The sequence below is a fragment of the Cydia splendana genome, chromosome 7, assembly GCF_910591565.1.
Source record: "Cydia splendana chromosome 7, ilCydSple1.2, whole genome shotgun sequence".
NCBI classification, from domain to species: Eukaryota; Metazoa; Arthropoda; class Insecta; order Lepidoptera; family Tortricidae; genus Cydia; species Cydia splendana.
Genome location: NC_085966.1, coordinates 6,876,594 through 6,901,196, shown reverse-complemented (window position 1 = coordinate 6,901,196; position 24,603 = coordinate 6,876,594). Strand labels below are relative to the sequence as shown.

Below are 24,603 nucleotides of genomic sequence, written 5' to 3'. Positions count from 1 at the left end.
TAATCACATACGGCTTTTTAACTATGAAAGCCAGGATCGCGGCGTAGCGGCCGTCTACGACCCGTAGCAGTGACGCAGTCTCCGTAGCGCTACGGAGGCTACAGGCTACGGCTCCGGATTCAACGACCTTTGTTTAAACCTCCGCATTCCCCATTGACAAATTTCTATCTTAGATTTTTTTTAAGTGTATCGGTTCTTCTTGTGAAACGTTGGAATGAATTCGTGTTAGTAAAATCATCATAAACAGTCTTAAGTTTATTTGAATCGTGATATGGCCGTAGTGAACACGAAAACCTCTGCAGTCATAAAAATCTGCCGTAAATCGTCTGGAGGATCGATGAGAATGTTCGTGTGAGTTGCACAACGTGTCACATGGTGTGGTGAGGAGCGTGGAGCGTGGATGATGGCGGGTGTCGGCAGCAGGGCCCGGCAGTGGCGCGCGTGCGCGGATCGATCGCGCGGCATCGACCGACGCAGCGCGTAGGCTCGGCGCGCGACCGGCGCGGCGCGGGCTCGGCGCGCTCTCAGTCGCGCGCGGTCACGGCGTGCGAGCGCGCGCATCTAGACACGTGCATGGCGCGCCGATCCGCATGCCTCGCGCCCTCGGGGAATGGCTTCGTCCGAGGCAGATGCGACTACCGCGTCGATACTTGAAGTCGAAGTCGAAGATGACTGCCTCAGTGTTCGAAAATGGTGGTGTTTTCTGCTCTCGTCGATCTTCACGTTCCTCGCGGGGTTGCTCATCGTGGTGCTATGGCGGGCCTGTGCGTTCGTCTGCTGCCGGAAGGAGCCGGAGCTGGCCCCGAACGATCCGAAGCAGAAGGAGCAGAAGGCGGCGCGGCAGGGCAAGCAAGAGTTCGAGGGCACCTTCATGACCGAGGCCAAGGATTGGGCCGGCGAGCTCATCTCCGGGCAGACCACCACCGGACGAATACTGGTAAGTCTATCTCTCCGTTATCCTGGGCTACGTCACGTCACCTCCACATTCGCGCATACGAGTCCTTTAAAACGACATCCATAAATAAATAAACCCAGTTCCGCGCCCTACTTTCGGAGGTTTCCGTTAGCGGGACCGCGGCGGACCTTGTCGATTTTCACAGCCTATCTATCAATTAAAGATGCCCTAGTTTCTCCGAAAAATGAGGGTCGAAAGCATTATATGGTTAGGTTAGGCTTCATACAGATGGCAGCTCTCGCCATGGGAGTCAATGTCTCGATTAACCACATAACTATGTACCTACATCAGATATCGCGGTATCGAACTTTCAACTTTGGCAATGTCATGCAAAATTGAGCCCAATTTGAGGTGCGTTAGGGTGTTGATTAGATAACGAAGGGGTAATTTTCAAAGGAGGATATCGAATAATGATTACCTAACCAAGGCCGGGTATACATGACGTCAGAGGGTAACTTGTCCCAACAACAAGCACGGGTTTGCCAATTTCCTTACTTTTTGCCATCCATCAGTTATGAAGGCACAGGGTCGTCCGTAGTGGTATATTCTCGTTCACACATATTCGTTCCGAGTTTCCGACCCCCGCGCTTCAATTTATTTTCTTCAGCAGTTTGTAAAACGTGGGTAGTATGAAAAAGTATGATTACGTTTAATATCAAATTATTAGGAGGGTACGTTACATTACAGGTCGCTAGGTCGATACACCAAATTTGTATCATGTCAACAAATTAAATAATTAGATATTTTAGATGTAGGTATGAATTGAATGAAAAGTTAATTAACATTTAGACACCTTTAATGAATTCCAAATATATCTTATTATTCCTACTGTGGCGACATGTATTTTATATTAAACCGTATGTTGTTATTCCTTGTAAGAAATCAAGCCCTATGGAATAGTTATTTGTACAACAAGAGATCAAAGTTTGATATTTCTTCGAGTGCTTATTTTGAGTCCCGTGCAAGCGAAAGATTCTATAATAGATTCACGAGCGTAGCGAGTGAATCTAATTTAGAATCTTGAGCGTAGTAAGGGATTCAAAAGCGCACGAGATGTAAATAACTTTGATCTCGTGTAGTACACAAAATTTTTCACCCTAAGCAGTGAGAACATACCTAGAGGGACAGAGATAATAGAACCCCAGTATATCGAACTTGTATTAGACCCCGCATGTTGAAATGACATTTGATTATAAAGGTAACTTGAATGTAATTTTGTCTCACTCAGTGAGCAAAATCGCATTTTGCTCACTGAGTGAGACAAAATGACTCAGTGAGCAAAATCGCATTTTGCTCACTGTTTTTAAGAAGCAAAGTACCCTTGTTCGAGCTGCTGAGGTGAAAAATTAATTATAATGTAAATTATGTAACAACCAACACAAAATATAATAACAAAGACCAGCCAGAAATACTACTTTATAAAACTACTAGCGACCCGCCCCGGCTTTGCACGGGTTAACAAATTATACACCTAAACCTTCCTCAATAATCACTCTATTGATAGGTGAAAACCGCATAAAAATCCGTTCAGTAGTTTTTGAGTTTATCGCGAACATACAAACAAACACAGACAGACGCGGTTGAGGACTTTGTTTTATAAGGTGTATTAGTGAATTTATATTAAATTTAAACTAATAAGTCTAAATTAGTTGAAAATGCACTACTATGACTGCATACTTGCATAGTTTTACGGTTGATTATTATTGAATAAGTACGTATTTAAAACTTGGTACATCGGGGCAATTTGATAAGTTGATAACCTCTTTTATCGTAATAAAAATTGTTATTGTTAAGAGCGCTATTACATTTCGGCGTTGAGCGAGTTTAGGTATTTTACGCGCTGCGGCAGGCCGTGCGAGCTCAGTACGCCGATCCCTTCTACCACACTCGCACTACAATGATGGATTAAACATTCTTGATCCTTCGCGAAGCATATTGAAATCAACCATAACAACACTAACTGTACTTAACTTTTAAAGTTCTAAAACTGTTATTTGGTAAGTACGAAAATACTAAATGCAGTGCAAATGTACATAGGGGCTGTTCATAAATTACGTCATCTATTTTTGACGATTTTTGACCCCCCCCCCCCCCCTCAAATCATCCAAAAATCAAGCTTCGGATGAATCTGTTTCCTCCTACGTCATGTTACCATCATCCGATGTCCAGACCCCTCCCCCCCCACTCCTCCCATTTGAAACGACGTAATTTATGAATAGCCCCATACTCGTACTTATGAAGGTATATTACTCGAAAGAAATTATAGGTACCTACTCGCTTATTTACATGTTTCGTCATTGCATTTGGTACCTATAGGTTGTAAAGTTTGTATCAACGAGGGTTTAAAAACGAACTGGTACTGAGGATCTGATGATGATTAAGGTGGTCACGGATACCAATCAACCATGTAGTAACATGATTAGGCTCGTTTGATTCGTCTCAACAAGATCTTTGACACTGAAGATACACAGGGTCTGATGATGGAGCTGGAAGGTGGCCACGGGTACCAGTCTATCATGTAACTAAACAACTTCGTGTTTGGGCTCGTTTGATTCGTCTCAACAAGATCTTTGACACAAGACAGTACTCAGGGTCTGATGATGGAGCTGGAAGGTACCATTACCAATCAACCATGCAACTAAACCACATCGTGTTTAGGATCGCTTGATTCGTCTCAACAAGATCTTTGACACTAGGTGATACTCAGAGTCTGATGATGGAGCTGGAAGGTGGTCACCGGTACCAATCAACCATGCAACTAAACCACTTCGTGTTTAGGCTCGTTTTATTCGTTTCAACAAGATCTTTGACACAAGATAGTACTCAGGGTCTGATGTTGGAGCCGGAAGGTGGTCACCGGTACCAATCAACCATGCAACTAAACCATTTCGTGTTTAGGCACGTTTTATTCATCTCAACAAGATCTTTGACACAAGGTAGTACTCAGGGTCTGATGATGGAGCGCGAAGGTGGCTCATCATCAGCTCCATCATCAGACCCTGAGTAGTATCTTGTGTCAAACATCTTATTGCGACGAATCAAACGAGCCCAAACACGAAGTGGTTCAGTTACATGGTAGACTGGTACCCGTGGCCACAGTCCAGCTCCATCATCAGACCCTGAGTACTAACTTGTGTCAAAGATCTTGTTGCGACGAATCGAACGAAGCCAAACACGAAGTGGTTTAGTTGCATGGTTGATTGGTACCGGTGACCACCTTCCGGATCCATCATCAGACCCTCAGTACTACCTTGTGTCAAAGATCTTGTTGCGACAAATCAAACGAGCCCAAACACGAAGTGGTTCAGTTAAAGTCTATTTCAATAGAACTTGCTAACTGTGTTAACAAACCGCCATATTGAAATTGTCTCTTTATGATGAATTTACTAGTGATGGCCAAGACTCCTACTTACTACTTTACTAATGTCAAACCATATCGAATAATAAAATACCAAAAGTAAAAAACAAGTAGTTACTTATTTTTAATTTGTTTAATCACGATCAGAAGACAAATTAGTACCTAAGAATGATGTATTGATGTATTTTATAACCTTGGCGGTAGGTACAGAGCGTGGGTTGGGTAGTGTGTAGCGGGTTTATATCACAAACTTTAGTCACAACACTACCCATCATAGACAATTGTAGAATTTAAAAGAAACAAAACCGTCATTCCAACAGGTCCTAATAACCTAACTTATGAACCCATTTTAAACTTTTAATTAAATATCCAAGATACAGTTATATGTTTGTGTATTTTACGGAACGGACCGTTTCTATAGTGTATATGTGTATGGTTTCAATGGTATTTGATGAGGTGGTGTGAAAATTCAAAGAGAAACAGTGATAAAACAAAGTTAAGTTGTTTGTTTACATAGTTAGCAAGTTCTATTGAAATAGACTTTACATGGAAGACTGGTACCCGTGGCCACAGTCCAGCTCCATCATCAGACCCTGAGTACTAACTTGTGTCAAAGATCTTGTTGCGACGAATCGAACGAAGCCAAACACGAAGTGGTTTAGTTGCATGGTTGATTGGTACCGGTCACCACCTTCCGGATCCATCATCAAACCCTCAGTACTACCTTGTGTCAAAGATCTTGTTGCGACAAATCAAACGAGCCCAAACACGAAGTGGTTCAGTTACATGGTAGACTGGTACCCGTGGCCACCTTCCAGCTCCATCATCAGATCCTGAGTACTATCTTTTGTCCAAGGTCTTGTTGAGACGAATCAAACGAGCCTAAACACGAAGTGGTTTAGTTGCATGGTTGATTGGTACCGGTGACCACCTTCCGGCTCCAACATCAGACCCTGAGTACTATCTTGTGTCAAAGATCTTATAGAAACGAATAAATCGAGCCTAAACACGAAGTGGTTTAGTGGCATGGTTGATTGGTACCGGTGACCACCTGCCGGCTCCATCATCAGACCCTGAGTACTATCTTGTGTCAAAGATCTTGTTGAGACGAATCAAACGAGCCTAAACACGAAGTGGTTTAGTTGCATGGTTGATTGGTACCGGTGACCACCTTCCGGCTCCATCATCAGACCCTGAGTATTATCTTGTGCCAAAGATCTTTTTGAGACGAATCAAACGAGCCCAAACACGAAGTGGTTTAGTTGCATGGTTGATTGGTACCGGTGACCACCTTCCGGCTCCATCATCAGACCCTGAGTACTATCTTAAGTCAAAGATCTTGTTGAGACGAATAAAACGAGCCTAAACACGAAGTGGTTTAGTTGCATTGTTGATTGGTACTGGTGACCACCTTCCGGCTCCATCATCAGACCCTGAGTACTATCTTAAATCAAAGATCTTGTTGAGCCGAATCAAACGAGCCCAAACACGAAGTGGTTTATTTGCATGGTTGATTGGTACCGGTGACCACCTTCCGGCTCCATCATCAGACCCTCCCATACAACCATTTCCAGTCGCCGTTACGACGCGGTGTTGACACATCTTGTGTCGACACCGTCTGTTTCGGTCACAATTCCAGTCGCAGAGTCGTCGCCGTGTCGACACAGTTACCAGAAATGGGGAAGGGTCGACACATGACACAAAGTGACATAAAGTGTGGTCGCCGTGTGCACACATTGTTTCGGGTTTGCGACTACTTTATGCCAAAATCATTCGTTCATTCGTTCATTTTGTTCCTGTCAAATGGAAACTGTCAGATGGAAAAATACTTAAATAAAAATAAGTGACATTAATACGCCATCTCTTAAACGGATTACAAGACGTAATTATATATTGTTTGCATTTATATTACAATATGACTTAAATTATTATGGGGAATTAAACTGCTCGAGTGATTTGATAAACTAAGTGTAATATAATCAACGCGCCACCACATTGTTGTAGTTTAGCCGGAAATGAAATTGTTTACTTCTCAGTGCCTGTGTTCATAACTATATTATTTGAAGCATTTTTAGTACTTCGATGCGTATACTATACTTAAATAACAGAAATAACGCTTTACATACTACCAAACTTGTTAATTATGATGTATAAATATGGTTTAAGGCTGAGAAATATTGCAGTCACAAAGTAGTTGCAATGTTTCGACTTTGTGTCGACTCTGTGTTGACACATGACACGCGCTGTCAAAAGTAATAACAAAGTTACTGGATTTACAAAATGGCTCCTTGTGTTGATTTGTTTTCAGATATTCTCAAAGTGTAAAAATGCCGTGGTGAGAGATGGGCATTAATCGATTAACTGTTTATTCGACTAATTAATGGAATAAAAAAAGTTAATTCTCAAATTTTAATCGCGATTAGTTTAGTCGACCTAACATAGATTGAAATTGAATTAATCTGAATATTAATCGAATAAATTATCGATTAAATCTCGATTGAAAGTTGACAGGGGGCCATTTTTGTACGTAAAAATAATAGAAATGTCTTGCATGCAGATGGTAGCAAAACACTTTGTCATAAAAGTCGAGATGGGTGTCGATATATAGGTTTTAGGGAGTGCCGATTTCGAAAATAATGATCATTTTGGAATCCGAAATGGCGGCCATGCACTGTGTCATAAAAGTCGTCATGGATGTCGTTTTATACGTTTTAGGGGGCCCCAATTTTGAAAATGATGACCATTTTGGAATCCAAAATGGCGACCATGCACTATGTCATAAAAGTCGTCATGGGTGTCGTTTTATAGGTTTTAGAGGGCGCAGATTTCGAAAATGATGACCATTTTGGATTCCAAGATGGCGGCCATGCACTATGTCATAAAAGTCGTCATGTATGTCGTTTTATAGGTTTTAGGGGGCCCCGCTTTCGAAAATGATGACCATTTTGGAATCCAAAATGGCGGCCATGCACTATGTCATAAAAGTCGTCATGGGTGTCGTTTTATAGGTTTTGGGGGGCGCAGATTTAGAAAATGATAACCATTTTGGATTCCAAAATGGCGGCCATGCACTATGTCATAAAAGTCGTCATGGGTGTCGTTTTATAGGTTTTAGAGGGCGCAGATTTCGAAAATGATGACCATTTTGGATTCCAAGATGGCGGCCATGCACTATGTCATAAAAGTCGTCATGTATGTCGTTTTATAGGTTTTAGGGGGCCCCGCTTTCGAAAATGATGACCATTTTGGAATCCAAAATGGCGGCCATGCACTATGTCATAAAAGTCGTCATGGGTGTCGTTTTATAGGTTTTGGGGGGCGCAGATTTCGAAAATGATAACATTTTCAATTTAAAAATGGCGGCAATGCACTATGTCATAAAAGTCGTCATGGATATCGTTTTATAGGTTTTAGGGGGCGCAGATTTCGAAAATGATGACTATTTTGGATTCCAAGATGGCGGCCATGCACTATGTCATAGAAGTCGTCATGGATGTCGTTTTATAGGTTTCTGGGGGCGCAGATTTCGAAAATGATGACTATTTTGGATTCCACTTTTATGACAAAATACGTAGCCGCCATCTTGGATTATAAAATGATCATCGTTTTCGAATTCTGCACTCCCTAAAACCTATAAATCGACATCCGTGACGACGCAAGTTATCTTTATTTTCAGATCTAACAAATTGCTACAGAATACAAAGGACAAAAAAGAAGCGAGGAGGTAATGAAACAAGCAAAAATACAGATGATTCCTCGACGCAATTGGGTGATTCTTAAATTGTGTCCAGATTTTTTTTGTCATAAAAGTTTATATTTTTCACATATTACTCTCACAAGTTCCGTGACATTTCGACCTTGTAATTTTTTAAGTAAATGTTTTTGTTTATCTATGAGGATCTCACTAGAATAGTATAATCAAGGTATGTTTATATTTGATGAATGAAATAGTAACGCAAAAAAAAATATATTTGTGTCTTATATTCCTGCCGAAGACTTTTATTTTACCTTTTCCTTCTACACAAGTTTGGCCAAGTAATAAGAATTTAGGGCTCTCAATTTTATTTTGACTTCTACAACAGTAAAGCTACGAGGCCATGTTTGGTATCGTTTTCGTATAAATTCGCAGTACCAAATTTAGTTAAGGTATCACATTGACACCATTCCGAAGTAAAAACATATAAACTTATTAAAATACTTTCTTTTAAACTCCTCTTCACGCTTAAACTGCTGAACAGTTTTAATTTAAATTTGGTACACATATATTTTGAGTCCCGAGACAGGATATAATAAGTTATCTCAAAAATCATCCTTTAAAGGTGTGAAATGAGGTGTAGGGGGGAATTCAGAATTGACTTCTTGAAGAATACTGTTTAAGTTTAGGTTTGAAGCATGTTTTTTCATCATTTTTAACTAAATCAAAGATGTAGACCATCCCAAATTTCATATAAATCGGTTCAGCGGTTATTGATTTCCCGTACAAATTTCCACGCCACTTTTCACACCTTCAAAAGATGATTTTGGTTATAAGATCTATCCTATGTCCTGTTCCGGGACGCAAACTATTTCTATACCAAATTTCAACGAAATCGGTTCAGCGGTTAAGCGTCAAGAAGAGTTTCAAAAAAACCGGCCAAGTGCGAGTCGGACTCGCGTATTAAGGGTTCCGTACATTAAGTCCGACTCGCGCTTGACTGCACATTTCTAATAGGTTTTCCTGTCATCTATATGTAAAGAACTATTTTGTGTATTCAGACGGACATACATACAGACGCACGAGTGATCCTATAAGGGTTCCGTTTTTTCCTTTTGAGGTACGGAACCCTAAAAAGATTTATTTTTATTTTGGGGAATGGTGTCAATGTGATATCTTAAATGGATTCAGCACCCCAGATTTATACGAAAACGATACCAAACACGGCCTAGCACCTTCACTGATATAGATATATCAAGATAAAATTGAGAGCCCTAAATAAACTTTCAAGAGCGGATATCTCAAAAACTATTCAACATATCGAAAAAATTGACTGAATAAACTTGTAACAAATTAAATAAACTTTCATTTTGTATAAGTGGCCATGTCGCTGAGATGCATAGTTTCCGAGATATAATCGAAAAACGGGAAAATGGGACCTTCAAAGCCCCCTCTCTCCCCCCCCCCCCGCTCAAGGGCTACGGCCGGGGACTTTTGATATGTTCACCTCCTAACTTGTCAAACCGAGTTACGGAGTCAAAAATTGTGTTCCGAGCATTTCTCTCTACAACTTTTGGAGCATTCGTTGCCTGACCTAAGTAGCTTATTGAATTTCTTTAAAAACTTTTCTGTAAAAGGTTGACGGGTGTTGGGTGTTTATATGGTTTCGGTCGATTATTATCATTTGCATTGCCCATGATGACTTACTAGAATTACGAGCACACGAGATACTAATAGTAGTTTGACAAACCTTGGTTTTCAAGAGGTATTTTATATTGACATTTGCTGTCACAAATTTGCTGTCAGATTTAGTCGCAAACCGCACGCAAAGTGCACACAAATGTGTCGACACCTTGTTACGGAAAAGTGTAGACACGGCGACGACACTTTGTTTCGAAACAATTCTAGACACATTGTGTGGACTCTGTTACGACACATCTGACATTTAGTTACCACTTTGTGATTCTGCGACTGGAATGGTTATATGGGCTGAGTACTATCTTGTGTCAAAGATCTTGTTGAGATGAATAAAACGAGCCTAAACACGAAGTACTATCTTGAGTCAAATAAATACATATAGAATGTCAGGTCGTTTCAAATATTTTTAATCCTGTCCGGTAGTTTATTAAACTGTACCATTATAAATTATAATACTATAAAAACAGTGCTAGGATCAAAGTCTCTCGTTGCGGTTTACACGCACACAGTATAGCGTTTTACACGGCGCCCGCCGCACACAATGATAAAAAACCTCGTCGTCGCCGTTGAAAATGTGCGGAGCCGACCGACACACGTCCTGCCTCTACAAGCTCTGCCGCGGCACTGAGCTGGCGCAGCGCGCGTCATCGGTAATATAGAGTAGTTTTCAAAAAATTGCCAAAAAATTATAGTAGAATTTCATAAACACTAATGTATACCAACAGTATAAGCAAACGTTGCAGATTGCTTGAGTATGAAAATGACTTCGATATTAAGTAGATTTTCGTAGGAATTGACACTTGTTTCGGAAAGAAAATCGAGTTCGTTTTACTTTGATTTTCTCTTTCTCAAAGGTATGTAGGAAAAATATAGTTTGATATGCCTAAAGTACAGGGTATTAGTAATACAAAATAGCCAGGTTTAGCAGAGTAAAATTCTCAACATTTCCAAATAAGAGCTCGCCATTCAGTGCTTCACGGGGTTTTTCGGAAACGACCATCAGAAAAAAAATCATTACTAATTTAATAAGTCCTTTTTCTAATATTCACAACGATATTTATAAAGATAAGAAGACGCTTTTACTGGAACAAGTACTCATTGTTTCTAATAATGAGCGCAAAGTCCTGAATTTCGTCGACTAGTATCATCAATTTTGCATTATTTCGACTTTTCTTGTAAGAGCGCTCTTAAATATGTAGGTGTTACTAATTAGTCTATCGCAATTCACAATAACAGTGATATTTATCATATTACTTTTATAAACACAAATACCTATGTACTTATTTGCAATATTGTCACTACCTAGGTCATACGTAGGGTAGGTACTAATATCATAATATCTGGGAGACCGAGCTTTGCTTACATATAAAACATATAAAAACTCAAAAATGCGCGTATTCCCAGAGATAAGACCTAGCTATACGTAGATAGATTTATCGCCCCCGAGAATAGCAAACCTCGAAATCGTTAGAGCCGTTTCCGAGGTCCCCGAAATAGGTATACCTATATACATATATATGTTACTGTAAAAGCCCGAAGTACGGCAAAACCTAGGTTTTACCGGTAAATCCTAGTTTTTACCGATGCCGATCGGTAAAAGCCCGAAATGTTAAATCTTACTAGTTTACTTCCGGCTTTTACCAACACCGATATGGTAAATCCTAGGTCTTACCACGGCGACCGGTAAAGTTTGAATCATGCACTGATTCTTGAGATTATTAGATGATAATTTTTAAGAAAAAAAAACCGACTTCTATGGGGCCCGATGAAAGATTATGGTAGATGGTGCACTATGTAGAAAAGGAGGTAAAAACCACCCACTTTTCTAGTAGCATTTCGTTTCTGTAAGGGTCGCAGTTCTAACCTAACCTAACCCACTTTTGTTCGGTTCTGTGAGGATCGCAGTTCAAACCTAACCTAACCCACTTAACGGCGCATGCGGTGCGGTGTACGGGGGTTTGAGCGGGAGGGGTTGAGAATCAGTGCATGATATAAACTTTACCGGTCGCCGTGGTAAGACCTAGGATTTACCATATCGGTGTTGGTAAAACCCGTAAGTAAACTAGTAAGATTTAACATTTCAGGCTTTTACCGATCGGCATCGATAAAACCTAGGTTTTACCGGTAAATCCTAGGTTTTGCCGTACTTCGGGCTTTTACAGTAACATATATAAATAAACAAGAATTGCTCGTTTAAAGGTATTGATTAGCAATATGTACAATTTATGAAATAGTGACGGCCAAGGTAGCCAAATATATCGAAACACATCCTTATTTCTATGGTAACAAAGGTGTTACGATAAAATATGTATAAATGTTACGATATATTTAGCCACTTTGGCCGTCAGTACATATTTGATGCTGACTATAGGTACATAAAGTATTGATCTTAGCCAATTCGAGATTTGTGCCACAGTAAAAATTGTTCAGTATGATCTATACTATATTATTAATTAATCTAATATCTACAAAAACATTCTTCGTTGCGCGATTTTCTTGTATACTGGATGGCGAAAAAACAAGTGTATTCCCGTTGCCAGGAGGGTTTCGGGATTATACTGAGTAACTTTTACTATGGGACCAACCCTGAAATCTCGAAAAAGAAAGTACCCTTCCATAGAAAATGGACCAGCCAAAATGTATGAAACAGCCAAATTTGTTTTTCGCGATTTCCGTGTTGGTCCCATAGTAAAAGTTGCTCAGTATAATCCCAAAACCTCCCTGGCAACAGGAATGCATTTATTTTTTGGCCACCCTGTATATGTAATATAATATGTAACTACACTAACTACCTACTTAATAAAATTGAGTTGAGAAACCAAATATTATCGAAAAATGAACTCCATTTCCCTTCTCCACGTCCTAAATTCGGCTATTAGCCGTTAATCCTAACCTTAATAACTTAATTGCGTGTGTAACTTAATACTAATAAAACTGAAATCTAAGTAGAAACAATACTCGTAAGTTATAATAATTGGTAAGCTCTTAATAAATAAATTAATAATATGAATAAAAAATATTTTCAAACTGCCAATCGACAGATATCCATCTGGCAAATGCTAACAATTGACACAGTTTCCTTTTGTTATATATACGATCTCATATTCGACCAAAAATGTTTATAGCTAGAGTTTTAGAAGTATGCCAATGAAGTATTCAAACTGACCAATAATTTTGGCATACCTTCACATTTTCAAGAAAAGAGCGAACTCCCATATTGAAGGCCGGCAATGCACTTAAAACGCCTCTGGTGTTTTAAGTGCGTTTCCAGCTCGTTTGCCTCTAATATCATAAAAAAAAAGCAAAAACGATATCATCAGAAAAAGGAAAACAAACTCTAAAACGTACATAGCAAAAACGTGCACACACACGTCACGCAAGCAGGGTGCCGATGCCGTCTCTCATAAACTCATAAGGATCTGTATATTACAACGCGCACGTGGACATATTATCTACCTTTAAATTTACAGTGGAAGCGTGCTGGGCCCATAACCTATAATTAATAAAATACGTTCATGTTAACCGAAGACTATTTATTGTGTGACAGAACGACATGACAGCGATTCATATCTAAAACATATTTGGAACACCACAGTTCCATATTTAAATCAACACTGTAGATGGCGCTGCTGGATATCATAAAACTACAATTTACCTACCTACCCATGACGCGTTAAATATAGCCGAAACTCCTGCATCTGGCTGTATCTGGGAGACCGAAATTTCTTCGAAATCCTTAGAGCCGTTTCCGAGTTCCCCGAAATATATACATACTTATACAAGAATTGCTCGTTTAAACGTATAATATAAGATTATAGAATTTATACAAATTCCCTACCCGAACTCTAACGGAATCAATACGAGCCTGCAATATTAAACCATTTATTATTTAGACATAGGTAATAAAGTGTTCCGGGCGGGTTCTGCAATAAACCTATTGTATTCCAGCTAGCTTGATTGTTAGGTTAAGTGGAGCACGAATCTACTAACAAATTAGATTCCGAGAGAGCAGGTATTTTAGGTAGAGGATTTCATTTATGTAGAGGATTTATATATGATTCACCCGAACATTAGATAGGTACCTGGGTACAGTCACCTGCAATAATATGTTCCACAACGAAGGCCGCAAAAATATTTGACACGATCTTATTTGTAGAGCCATTAGAGCGTGTCACATATTTTTGCAGCCTTCGAAGAGTAACATATTATTGCAGGTGACTGTACCATCACGCTCCGCGATTGTTGCCCCATTTAGGGTCCCAGCTAAATTGGTTGTCAATACTTACGCTATAGAATTTCCAATTTAGCAAGAACCCTAAATGGCGTAACAATCCCGTGTGGTGACTGTACCTATTTGACTACCGTTGACTACCTTTATTCTGATTGTAATTGCAATTTGTGAATTTGATCTAGATTTATTTTGGATATGATCTGTAAGTGTAAAAAGTGGCCTTTACTTAACCAGGAACCGACTCTTGATCAGCCTAACTGGAAAAGCGCCTTCACCTATATCGTAGCCACAATAAATACGGCTTCTTAAGGGGCCCACTGATTAACAGTCCGCCGGATGGTATCGGCCTGTCAGTGAGAACAAAATTTTGACAGTTCCGAACAACTGACAGGCCGATACCGTCCGGCGGACTGTTAATCAGTGGGCCCCTTTATATTGTGTTGGTATTTTCTATGAGCCTTTAGCTACTTTTGCAATTAAAAAAATTGACCAGACACGACTGACAAAAGCTGATCCCACATTTCAGAGTGCAATTTTCAAGGGACACGTTTTCCTTTTCTTTAATTCAAAACCTGTTATGATTCCTTCATGTGCCAGCGAGAAGCTATGTTCTTGAACTAGCACGCCGCAACTGGGTCACGGACGCTCCGATTGCTGGCAGATCGAAGCGTGCTAGGGATTCACTTCGAAGGTGTTCCATGGCTTTAAACTACTTACAGTTTGCATTGATAAATATCAAGAGTTGTTGACACTTCTTAGCTCGGGATAATGTTGATAATAATAACCACTTTTGATAACTGAAAAAAATGCATAACAAAATTTGGAATGATATTATCATAGAAGGGAAAATAAATTGAAGGAGAGGGAGGGAAAGACCAAGAAAAAGTTATATGAGAAAAGTAAAGGAGCATGTAGGGGCCGTGTCGTACCAGGACATTAAAGGGGTGGCTTCGACCAAGGTGGAGACAACTTCATCACGCTGCACCGACAAGAGCCCAGCTCTTAAATTGAAAGATGATGATAAGGATAACCTAATTTATTTTCTTAATTTCCAAATAGACAGGATAGTTTATAACAGGAAATATTGTAAAGAACGCAAATGCGACCCGTTTTTATGAAGGCTTGTAATGTGATAATATGATTGGCAATATTTTATAGATAGATAGATAGATAGATTTATTTATTGGTACTGATCATACACTGTCAACATGGGTTAATATTTACAATTTACAATGAGATTCAAGTGAATTACAATTAATGATTTCATAGTAGGTATATAAAAATTTCAATTAGATATCAATTCAAAAAATAATAATACGATAATAATCAAGTCCGTACAATAAAAATTACAATAAATTAAAATTAAAACAATAATAATGCATTAAAAACAATAAATTTATAGTAATAATAGTGTCAATGTCAATTATGTATTTTTTATAGGTATTTTTATTCATCAAAGAACTCGTTTACTGTGTAGTAAGCCTTCATTAGACAATATATTTTCAGCTTGTTTATGAATTGGCGTTCGGTGGCAACGTCTTTAATTGCCTCAGGAATCTTATTATAGACTTTAGCACCCATTATCTTGATAGACTTGCCGGTTTTCTGTAGCCTGTGTGCGGGGACAGCCAGCCCAGGTTTCCTCCTTGCGGAGTAGCTCCTTACTACGGGGAATTCATCTGGGTTCTTTCTCACGTACTTACCCACCTCAAAAATATAGAGTGAAGGCACTGTCAAGACTCTGAGGTGAATGAAGAGCTGTCTGGCTGTCTCATCCGGAGGAACTCCGCATATTAGGCGGATCACTTTCTTTTGCAGCAGAAATGGCCTGTCTCTGTCAGCTGCTAAGCCCCATAAGTCTATGCCTCTGGTGAGGTGCGTGTGGAAGTAGGCATAGTATGCCGTCATTAGGTTTCGCTGTGTTAGCATCCGCTTTAGACGGGATATAGCATAGTAGGCGGAGTTCAGTTTCATGCATAAGGCGTCTATGTGCTCTCCCCATTGTAAACCTTTATCAAACGTGAAACCGACATAACGACCATGGTGCATAGGTTCAATTCGATCACCATTGATATTGACATCCAGCGTCGACTGCGTTACACAGCTGAGTGAAAAATGGATTAGGTTCGTTTTTCCTATATTCAGTTGCATGCCATTGACGTCAAACCAATACTGTAATTTAAGTGTCACGTCCCTAATGTTACTCTGTAGTTCCTCGGAGTCGTAGCCTTGAACAATCGCACAAATGTCATCCGCGTACATAATAAATTTTACGATTGCGCTAGGAAATGGCAGGTCGTTCATAAGTAATGCGAACACAGTGTTTCCTACATTGGAGCCCTGGGGAACTGATCTCTCTCCGATTGCTCCAGACTCGGACCTGTCACCATCTACTTCCGTTATTTGGCTACGGTTTGCTAAGAAGGACTTTACTATATCTAGGGCCATACCGCGCATTCCGTAGTGTTCTAATTTGGCAGCTATAAGTCTATGGTCAACCAGGTCAAATGCACGAGAAAGATCAAAGAAAATAGCGGCAACGTACCTTCTTGCCTCCAAATTTTCCAGGACAGTTGCAACTAATTTGCGCGCCGCGCCCACTGTAGAGCGACCCCCTCGGTAGGCGTACTGCTGGTTGCAGAGTGCCCCATTCATGTTGAAGAACCGAACTATTCTGTCACAGAGACCCGTTTCGAAGACCTTGGAGACCACGGGTACAAGGGAAATTGGACGGTAGCTTTTCATCGTGTCTTTAGCACCTTTCCCCTTGTAAACCGGAGTCACCTTGATCTTCTTAAGGGAGTCTGGATAGTAACCGTTTAAGATGGAGTCATTAAAGTGCTCACACAGTTCGTGAATGAAGTTAAAAGGCAGTTTGTGGAGAATTGAGGTCGGGAATCCATATATGTCTTTAGTTCCCTTAGCTTTAATTCTTTTAATTATATTTAATACCTCCTGGGCTGTAAATGGTGACACAAACATGGTGGACGCCTGCAACGGGCAGGTAGCACGCAGTAGACGTACTGCATCACCCATGCACGGGCGTACAGGGGTGTCGCGCACAACGCTCAAGTAGTGCTGGTTGAGCACGTCGGCCAGCTCCCGGCCAGTGCCGCGCTCACCACACACCGCTCGTCGCAGCACGCCTAGCTCGGCTCGACCACCTGCCCGGCTCTTGTTTGTCTCCATTTTAATTATATCCCATAATGCAAGGGTTCTGTTTGAGCTAGACTCAATTCTATTGTTCATAAAAGCCTTCCTAGTTTTACTCAAAAGGCTGTTATGCTTACATTTGTAGTTATTTACAAACTGTGTTAGACTAGTATTATTATAACGAATGTTACCGATGTAGCAAACTAAGTATGCAGGCTGAAGTGGCAATGTGTAGGGCCCATAGCTCGCAGAACCGATGGCCGTTGGGGCAAAAAGTTTCTTGAGTGGAGACCACGTACTGGCAAACGCAGCAGGTAACCTATAGGACGGCGGGTGCAAGGTGGTCGGACGACCTGATTAGGATTGGTTTAGCTGGTGTGACTAGTCGTATGCCTATTGCCTAGTATTAACCTCATTTTCATTACAAAACACAGAAAATAAAAGGAAATACCTTGTAAAACTAAAGACCTCTTCAGTTGCATATTTCATTCATGATTCCACCTAACAATTGAAACTTGAAGCAATTCCATGGTAATCCATAATACTTATCACGTGTCTTTCTTTTTTTTTCATTCTCTATTTTAACTTAGAAATAAACAATATAAACCCTCAGGAAATAATCAACAACAAATTGGTATTGACGTTGACAATAAAACTGATGAAGACAGCTCAACGTTCCGTTACGCTGATGCTCTAGTACAATTTCAAAACATACAATCTAAAAATTCATAAGATAAATATTAAAATAATTAATTCTCTAAATTCTGGATGTCTTAAATAATATATTAGATACTAATAAACATAAAAAACTTCAATACAGGAACGTTTTTCAGAAGTAAACTAAAAATATCTCAAAGTAAAATAATGCTTACAAATTCGTACGTGATGAGTTTTCGAACGTTCCCTTTTATCGTAATTTAGTCTACTCCAACTGACTACTCGACTATTGCCTATGAATGTGTGCGTAGATGTCATTAAAAATAGCTCCGTCTTTCTCTAAGCTGCGTGAGTAAAAAGGACATGATTTATATTCTGAAGTAAGCAATAGTGAACCTTAATATTTAAGACATATAGTTTAGTAAACAACCTGGAACTTATGATCTTTCTTCTTGAATCAAACCTTGTTACACGCCACGAGGTTAATGACATCTTCCTCAGTTCTGGTATCCTGGTACTTTTGGTAAATGTTTGTCTTAATAAGACACCTGTTGTTGGTTACCCGCCCGAGGCAAACGACCTCTTCTGCGATTCTGGTATCCTGGTACTTTTGTAATAATGTTTATCTCAATATGTCGCTAATATGTCGCTAATATGTCGCTATTATGTCGCCATTCAGTCGCCGTTCAGTCGCCGCTCAGTCGCCACTCAGTCGCCACTCAGTCGCCACTCAGTCGCCACTCAGTCGCCACTCGGTCGCCATTCAGTCGCCGCTCAGTCGCCACTCGGTCGCCGCTCGGTCGCCGCTCGGTCGCCACTCAGTCGCCACTCAGTCGCCGCTCAGTCGCCATTCGGTCGCCATTCAGTCGCCGCTCAGTCGCCACTCAGTCGCCACTCAGTCGCCACTCAGTCGCCGCTCAGTCGCCATTCAGTCGCCATTCAGTCGCCACTCAGTCGCCACTCAGTCGCCGCTCAGTCGCCGTTATGTCGCCGTTATGTCGCCATTCAGTCGCCATAGTAAAAGGTATAAAAGGCCGGTGCGGAGCGTTGGGAGGGGCATTCATTCTTCGACCGGGCTAGCAGTGACTCTGGTTTTCGGGTGTAACGTAGTGCGGGGAGGTGAAGTTTCTCCGCGACTTTTTCTGTGTTTGTTTTTTACTTGGAATTATCCTAGTGAATTTAAACTTAGAATTTGTGTCTGTGCTTGGTTTTGCGGGGATTTTAATCGTCGTAACGCTAAGTTTAGACTGTTGTGGAGATTCTTTACTACCATGTGTGGGTTTTTAGTTATTGTGAAGTTTTCTCTACGCTGTGTGTTCTAAGTGCCGTCATGTTATGCAGGGACAATGTCAATGCATGGCCGGGGCTTGGAATTGTGTCTGTGTTTGGTTTTACGGGAAGAAATTCTCGTAACGTTAAATATAGATAACGGTGTTTAAGGGAATTTCACTTATTTGTTTAGTTAATTTAATTGTGTAATAACTTAGTTACATTAGTGTTTTTCTATGGGGTATTTTTGATATTTTAAAAGCCAGATCATTGTTTGGACTGACAGTTTGTCCAGCTAAGCATTCACTCCGCCTAACGGTGCCAAAGGATTGGATGGTTAGGAGTCTATTGCTCCAAGTTTGAGAGGACTTGGCGTCTCTTTTATATCAACATAAGAGACGAATTATCTCACTAGTCTCAAGGCCCAGCTGTTTAGATGGATGTGGGGACGTCACGTGCGCGTCATCCGGAGTAATCTGGGCCCACTGAAGTCGACAGTAATTGAGACTAGGTCTCCGATTAAATTTATTTATATATTTCGATGCTCCGGTTCATGCCAGTGCTGGTTGCGGGGACAAACTTCTGTCGTGACTGATATTACACTTAGTCTTTGTTGCGGCAGAGTTTCCCTCGTGATTGGTGCGTGTATGTGCTAGGGTACTGGTCCACTTATATACACGGAATAGGGCGACTTATTCTTATCCACCATGCCCGCGGGCGATAAGGAGGGAGTCAAATACACTGGCCTGTAGGTTGCCTTCTCGGTTTCGCCTGCCGAACTTTACAGCTTCTCGTAGGGACCACACTTGCGTATATTACAAAGCATTAGGTCGATGGTAAGAACGAACTATGCTTTGAATGTACTAGATTAGGGACAATGGGTAGAGTTAGGGTAGAATCACACACTCATTTTATTGTGTATTAGGGTTCTTTTTTAGTTCTGGTCTATACAATTGATATGGTTGATATATATTTATCTTTAAGGGTTTTAAAATATGGTTTCTTAATCCTAAAATATGTGTGTTTAAAAGGTAAAGAGTTTAACTGCCTAAATCTTTCTAATTTCTAATTTATATGGGGAAAGAACTAATGTTTCTATAAAATTTTATTTCTATTTTTCATTTCTGGTTGTCTGGTGTAGGGACGAGGTACTGAGTAATATAATCAGGTAATACATACAACAACATACAACATAATCTCTTAATTATCAATCTGGATTTAGGAACGCAGACTATTCTGGGATTGAAGAACGGTTTGTTTTAGGGAACCTTTGTCAGGCAAGAGCAGTACAAAGCATACATTGAGTGAATACTCAATTTCGGCTTCGATTAAATATAATAGTTAACAAATAAACTCGGTGCTTCGTTTATACATCTAGAAAACCAGGAATTCTGTCTAGATTATCAGTTTTGGGGAATGGGATTAAGGGATTAGCATCCCTAGCTTTTGAATATAAAAAAGATAAGTAATTATGATGATTGATGGATACTTTGACACTTCTTTTCATCATCATCTAGGTGCGCTTAAGTTACGAAGTGTTGGTCTTAGCCCTTCTGGCTAAACTGGTAGGGTAGGTGTTCCGATTAATACTTGCAAATCGGACTAAGAGCTTCCAGACCTGCATCGGGCGTACGGAGCAGCACGTGTGATTAAATCACACATCGTTTAGAAGATGATAGTTAATTATAATTAACCTTGATATGCTAGGGTGTAAAAGAGCTTATCTCAGGAGTGCTGCTTCTATGTTATCCCGGAAGCTTAATAGGTGTGGCAGGATTTTACCAACAACATTTTTATATATTTATATCATCATATATGCTGTAATACTTAAATACATCATAGTAAATTTACACCATCATTTACGTTGCACTAATAAATTCTGAATAATTTTCTATTTCTCTGAATAATTTTCTTTAGGTTATTTCTTACTTCCATAAATTATTATATTTATTACCATAAATATCTGTTCTCAAAATCTAGGTAATAATAAATGAAGTCAGAGTCCAAAATTTAGCTGATACTCATTAAAGAATTTGAGGTTACCGCGGTTCACTTCAAGGGGTCCTAACCACTAGCTAGACGATCACATGGCCATATTTTAAGGGTAAATCTAAAGGGGATGTTATATTAAGGTAGGTTAGGTAAGTAAGTAAGGGGGGAGTTACACTGGATGCGGATCGCTTCTACCCGGCCAACGTGGAATCTATTGAGGGCTGTGTCCAGCAGTGGACGCCTGCTGTTGATGATGATGATGATTTTTTGTGACTTACCAAATCTACAATTTTCTACTATAATATAATATAGCTCAAACCCTCGCCTAGGTAAAACGAGAGAAGCTTTGTTTATGATGATAGAATATCGTAGCTCGTTAACGCCAAGGGTAATAAAATAGCACTTCATTAATAAAGTATTTTATCTCGATCCCACAATAGCCGTTAATAGACCGTATAAAGTTCCGCATCTTAATTGCAAACGCAGTAAATGCGCAATATATTATGCGGTGCACAAATATACGCAAATATATGGGTGCGTATTTTGCATACAAGGAAACTTCTGTGTGGGTAGGTTGATGTGATGCTTCTAAAACAATTACTCATTGCGATGCTTATTCGAAGTTTACAATCGCAATCGGTCTTGTGTTACAATTTGGATTAAAGTGTTTATGGGTAAAATTAGGAAGATTTAAAAAACATGTCCATAATTTAAACACACACAATAATTACAACCAAAAAAACATACATTCTTAAGACGAAACGGGAGCTGAGCTAAAAGTCAATTTTGAGATTTCAAGCTGAATATACCCGTCGCTCTGACGGGGCGTGAGAGACTGTATTTGTGTGTGTAATGCACGCACACAGATGCGTACGCTTGCACCCGCGCGCGCCTCATTGCCGACAATTTGCAATGTTATTTTTCGTGCGTTACTGCCACGAGGCGTTCACTTATTACTTACTGTGTTGCGATTGAATTTTTTGACCCGGCTTACGTTTACGGAACTCGATAATCTTTCTACTACTGTGACTTGGCTTTGTTTACTTGACTTTGCTGATCAGCTTATTGTTTTGGACTCCGTGAGTTGTGGTTACCTATTGGACCGCACGCAATTCATCTACCTTTATTCAAGTAATTAAGCGTAATTAGCCGAAACCTTTATAAGAGTGTAATTCATAAGAAGTACATAAGATATAATTTATGTACTGGTTTGCTGTTAGCTTTTAATTGTATCACTTTACATATATGTTACTCAAATAACTAACACGGTTACACTGTTGTAAGAACAGTAGGCCTTATTATACCTACTATAGGCCTTATTACCTCCTAGTACCTTAGTAGTACTAGTACTACTACGGAAATTGATTCAAAGACTCAAGACTGACTTAAGTGGCAGTAGGGTGTAGGGTTTTTTCTAGGCTTAATGAGTTCGCTGAAGCTTATTTTTTATACTTAGCGCACAGAACCACTAGTTTAACAGTATCAGCTCTAACCACATGTCACCATTTTGTCATTTACGTAACAAACTCAGGGGCCCAGAATATCCGATGTACCTATCAAATCAAGGTTCTGTACCAAATAAGGCCCGGTTATTATAGTTTGTTATTTTTTAGCATTAGAAAGAAGGTAAACAATCATGACGTGTCTTTTTATTAATAATTATTGAAAAACGCTTTCAAAAATTAGTTTATATTACTTATGAAGAATATAAAAAAGTATATGATTAATACATACATACATACATACATACAATCACGCCTATTTCCCGGAGGGGTAGGCAGAGACCACGGATTTCCACTTGCTACGATCCTGATATACCACTTTCGCTTCCTTCACATTCATAACATTCCTCATACACGCTCGCCGGTTTAGGGTGCTCTTGCTCATTAATATGATTAATATGATTTATAATTCTAACATATTTGCTATGACTTATTTTTCAATGGTAATTTTTAATAAGACATGTCAAAATCTGTTACCTTAATGCAAAAACTAGGGTTCCGTACATAAGTCCGACTCACGCTTGACTGCACATTTCTAATAGGTTTTCCTGTCATCTATAGGTAAAGAACTATTTTGTGTATTTTTCAATATTTTAGACCCAGTAGTTTCGGAGATAAAAGGGGGTGAATGGTCATTTTTTGGCTGTTTTCTTAAATAACTTCGAACCTATGTATTTTAAAATTATAAAAAAAAACATTTCCATCTTTAGGTCACTAATTTTCATATGTGTACCAAATTTCAACTTAATTGGTCCAGTAGTTTCCGAGAAAATAGGCTGTGACAGACGGACAGACAGACAGACGCACGAGTGATCCTATAAGGGTTCCGTTTTTTCCTTTTGAGGTACGGAACCCTAAAAACGAACTTTAAGCGTGCTAACTTTCAAAATTTCATTTTTTATAAGATAGTATAAGTAGATGGGCAAAAATTTTGCGTCCATGTCCACCAGTGAGTAAGTGATTGAGATACCTAAACATTTAACTTTATAATGTAAAATGATATAATTTACTAACCTACTCGTTTAATTTCAGGTAGGTTGAATAAGGAACCAAGTAACCATGGGGAGGAGCAGTATTTACTAACATTTTCTTTTTGGGTCTTCAGAGTGTATCGTTTCCTTTTTTTTGCACATATTACACTTAAATATATATTCTCTGTGTAAACCCTTACGTCTTTCAATGACAAAGGTAAGATCAGCAAATGTACAATTTGTATGATCGTGCCTGATATTTGAGATCACAGAAAATAAATATTTTAAATCCACTATTCTGCGACCTTCTAAAATTTTGTTTTATCATGATTCATGATCAAAAAGCTCGGATTCAATAGTCATATCAAACGTCGATTATGCAGTTGATGATGAGCTTGCATTTTCTACCATTGGTGCTGCAAATGCATCAACCGGTGGCGATAAACTTTGCCCTCTTGTAAAACAAATTACTGTTGTGATTGTTTCCAGCAAAAGGCTAAAATTCGGTTTACTTTCCTGTTTAAAATATTACTAATTTATTCATATTTCAGATTAGGTACATAGGTAACTGTCTGAATGTTACAATGCCAGCTGGCAAATTCTATCACATTTGTTTGTTTGGTAGTCATGGTAACATTCACTTACATTGATATCCTTATTAAGATCTGTATCCTATTATCCAGACCTTAAAATATTGCCACCGTTGCCCTTTAAAAAAATACTGTTTAAATAATTGGCTACTCAAACAATGCTTCTATAGTATAAATAATGACTACACAAAAATGGGTAGTATTGTATATAATGCACGAAATAAGGCCCGATTCTTAAGCGGGTTTAAATTTTGAGGCCATGTCCGCTAATACTATAGACAAAATATCAAGTTTAATAAACACAAAAAAAAAAACATTGATGGGCCTTATTTTATAATTTAGGCCTTACTTTGTAATTTAAAGTAGAGTTAGGCCAAGAAAAATCTATAGCGATTTTGATAGAACACGCAGTGCAAGTATTATTTCAAACGTCGCGTCTATGAAATTATGACATATAAATAACACTTGCACTGCGTGTGCTATCAAAATTGCTGTAGACTTTTCTTGGTCTGACTCTAAAATATTCTTTATTA

General features: G+C 39.4%; 1 protein-coding gene across 5 annotated transcripts in view; it reads left to right on the top strand.

The window, feature by feature from the left end:
* The first annotated feature begins 266 nt into the window (after window positions 1-266).
* LOC134792076 (calcium-activated potassium channel slowpoke) overlaps window positions 267-24,603 on the top strand; it is a 112,991-nt gene continuing 88,654 nt past the window's right edge. For 3 of the 5 annotated variants that reach the window (XM_063763207.1, XM_063763210.1, XM_063763206.1), the window contains exon 1: window positions 268-937. In XM_063763207.1, coding sequence (XP_063619277.1) covers window positions 611-937 — 327 coding nt within the window. In that variant the 5' untranslated portion in view covers window positions 268-610. Of the gene's footprint in view, window positions 938-24,603 lie in introns of all 5 variants that reach the window. The other 2 variants (XM_063763209.1, XM_063763208.1) reach the window with 2 other exon arrangements.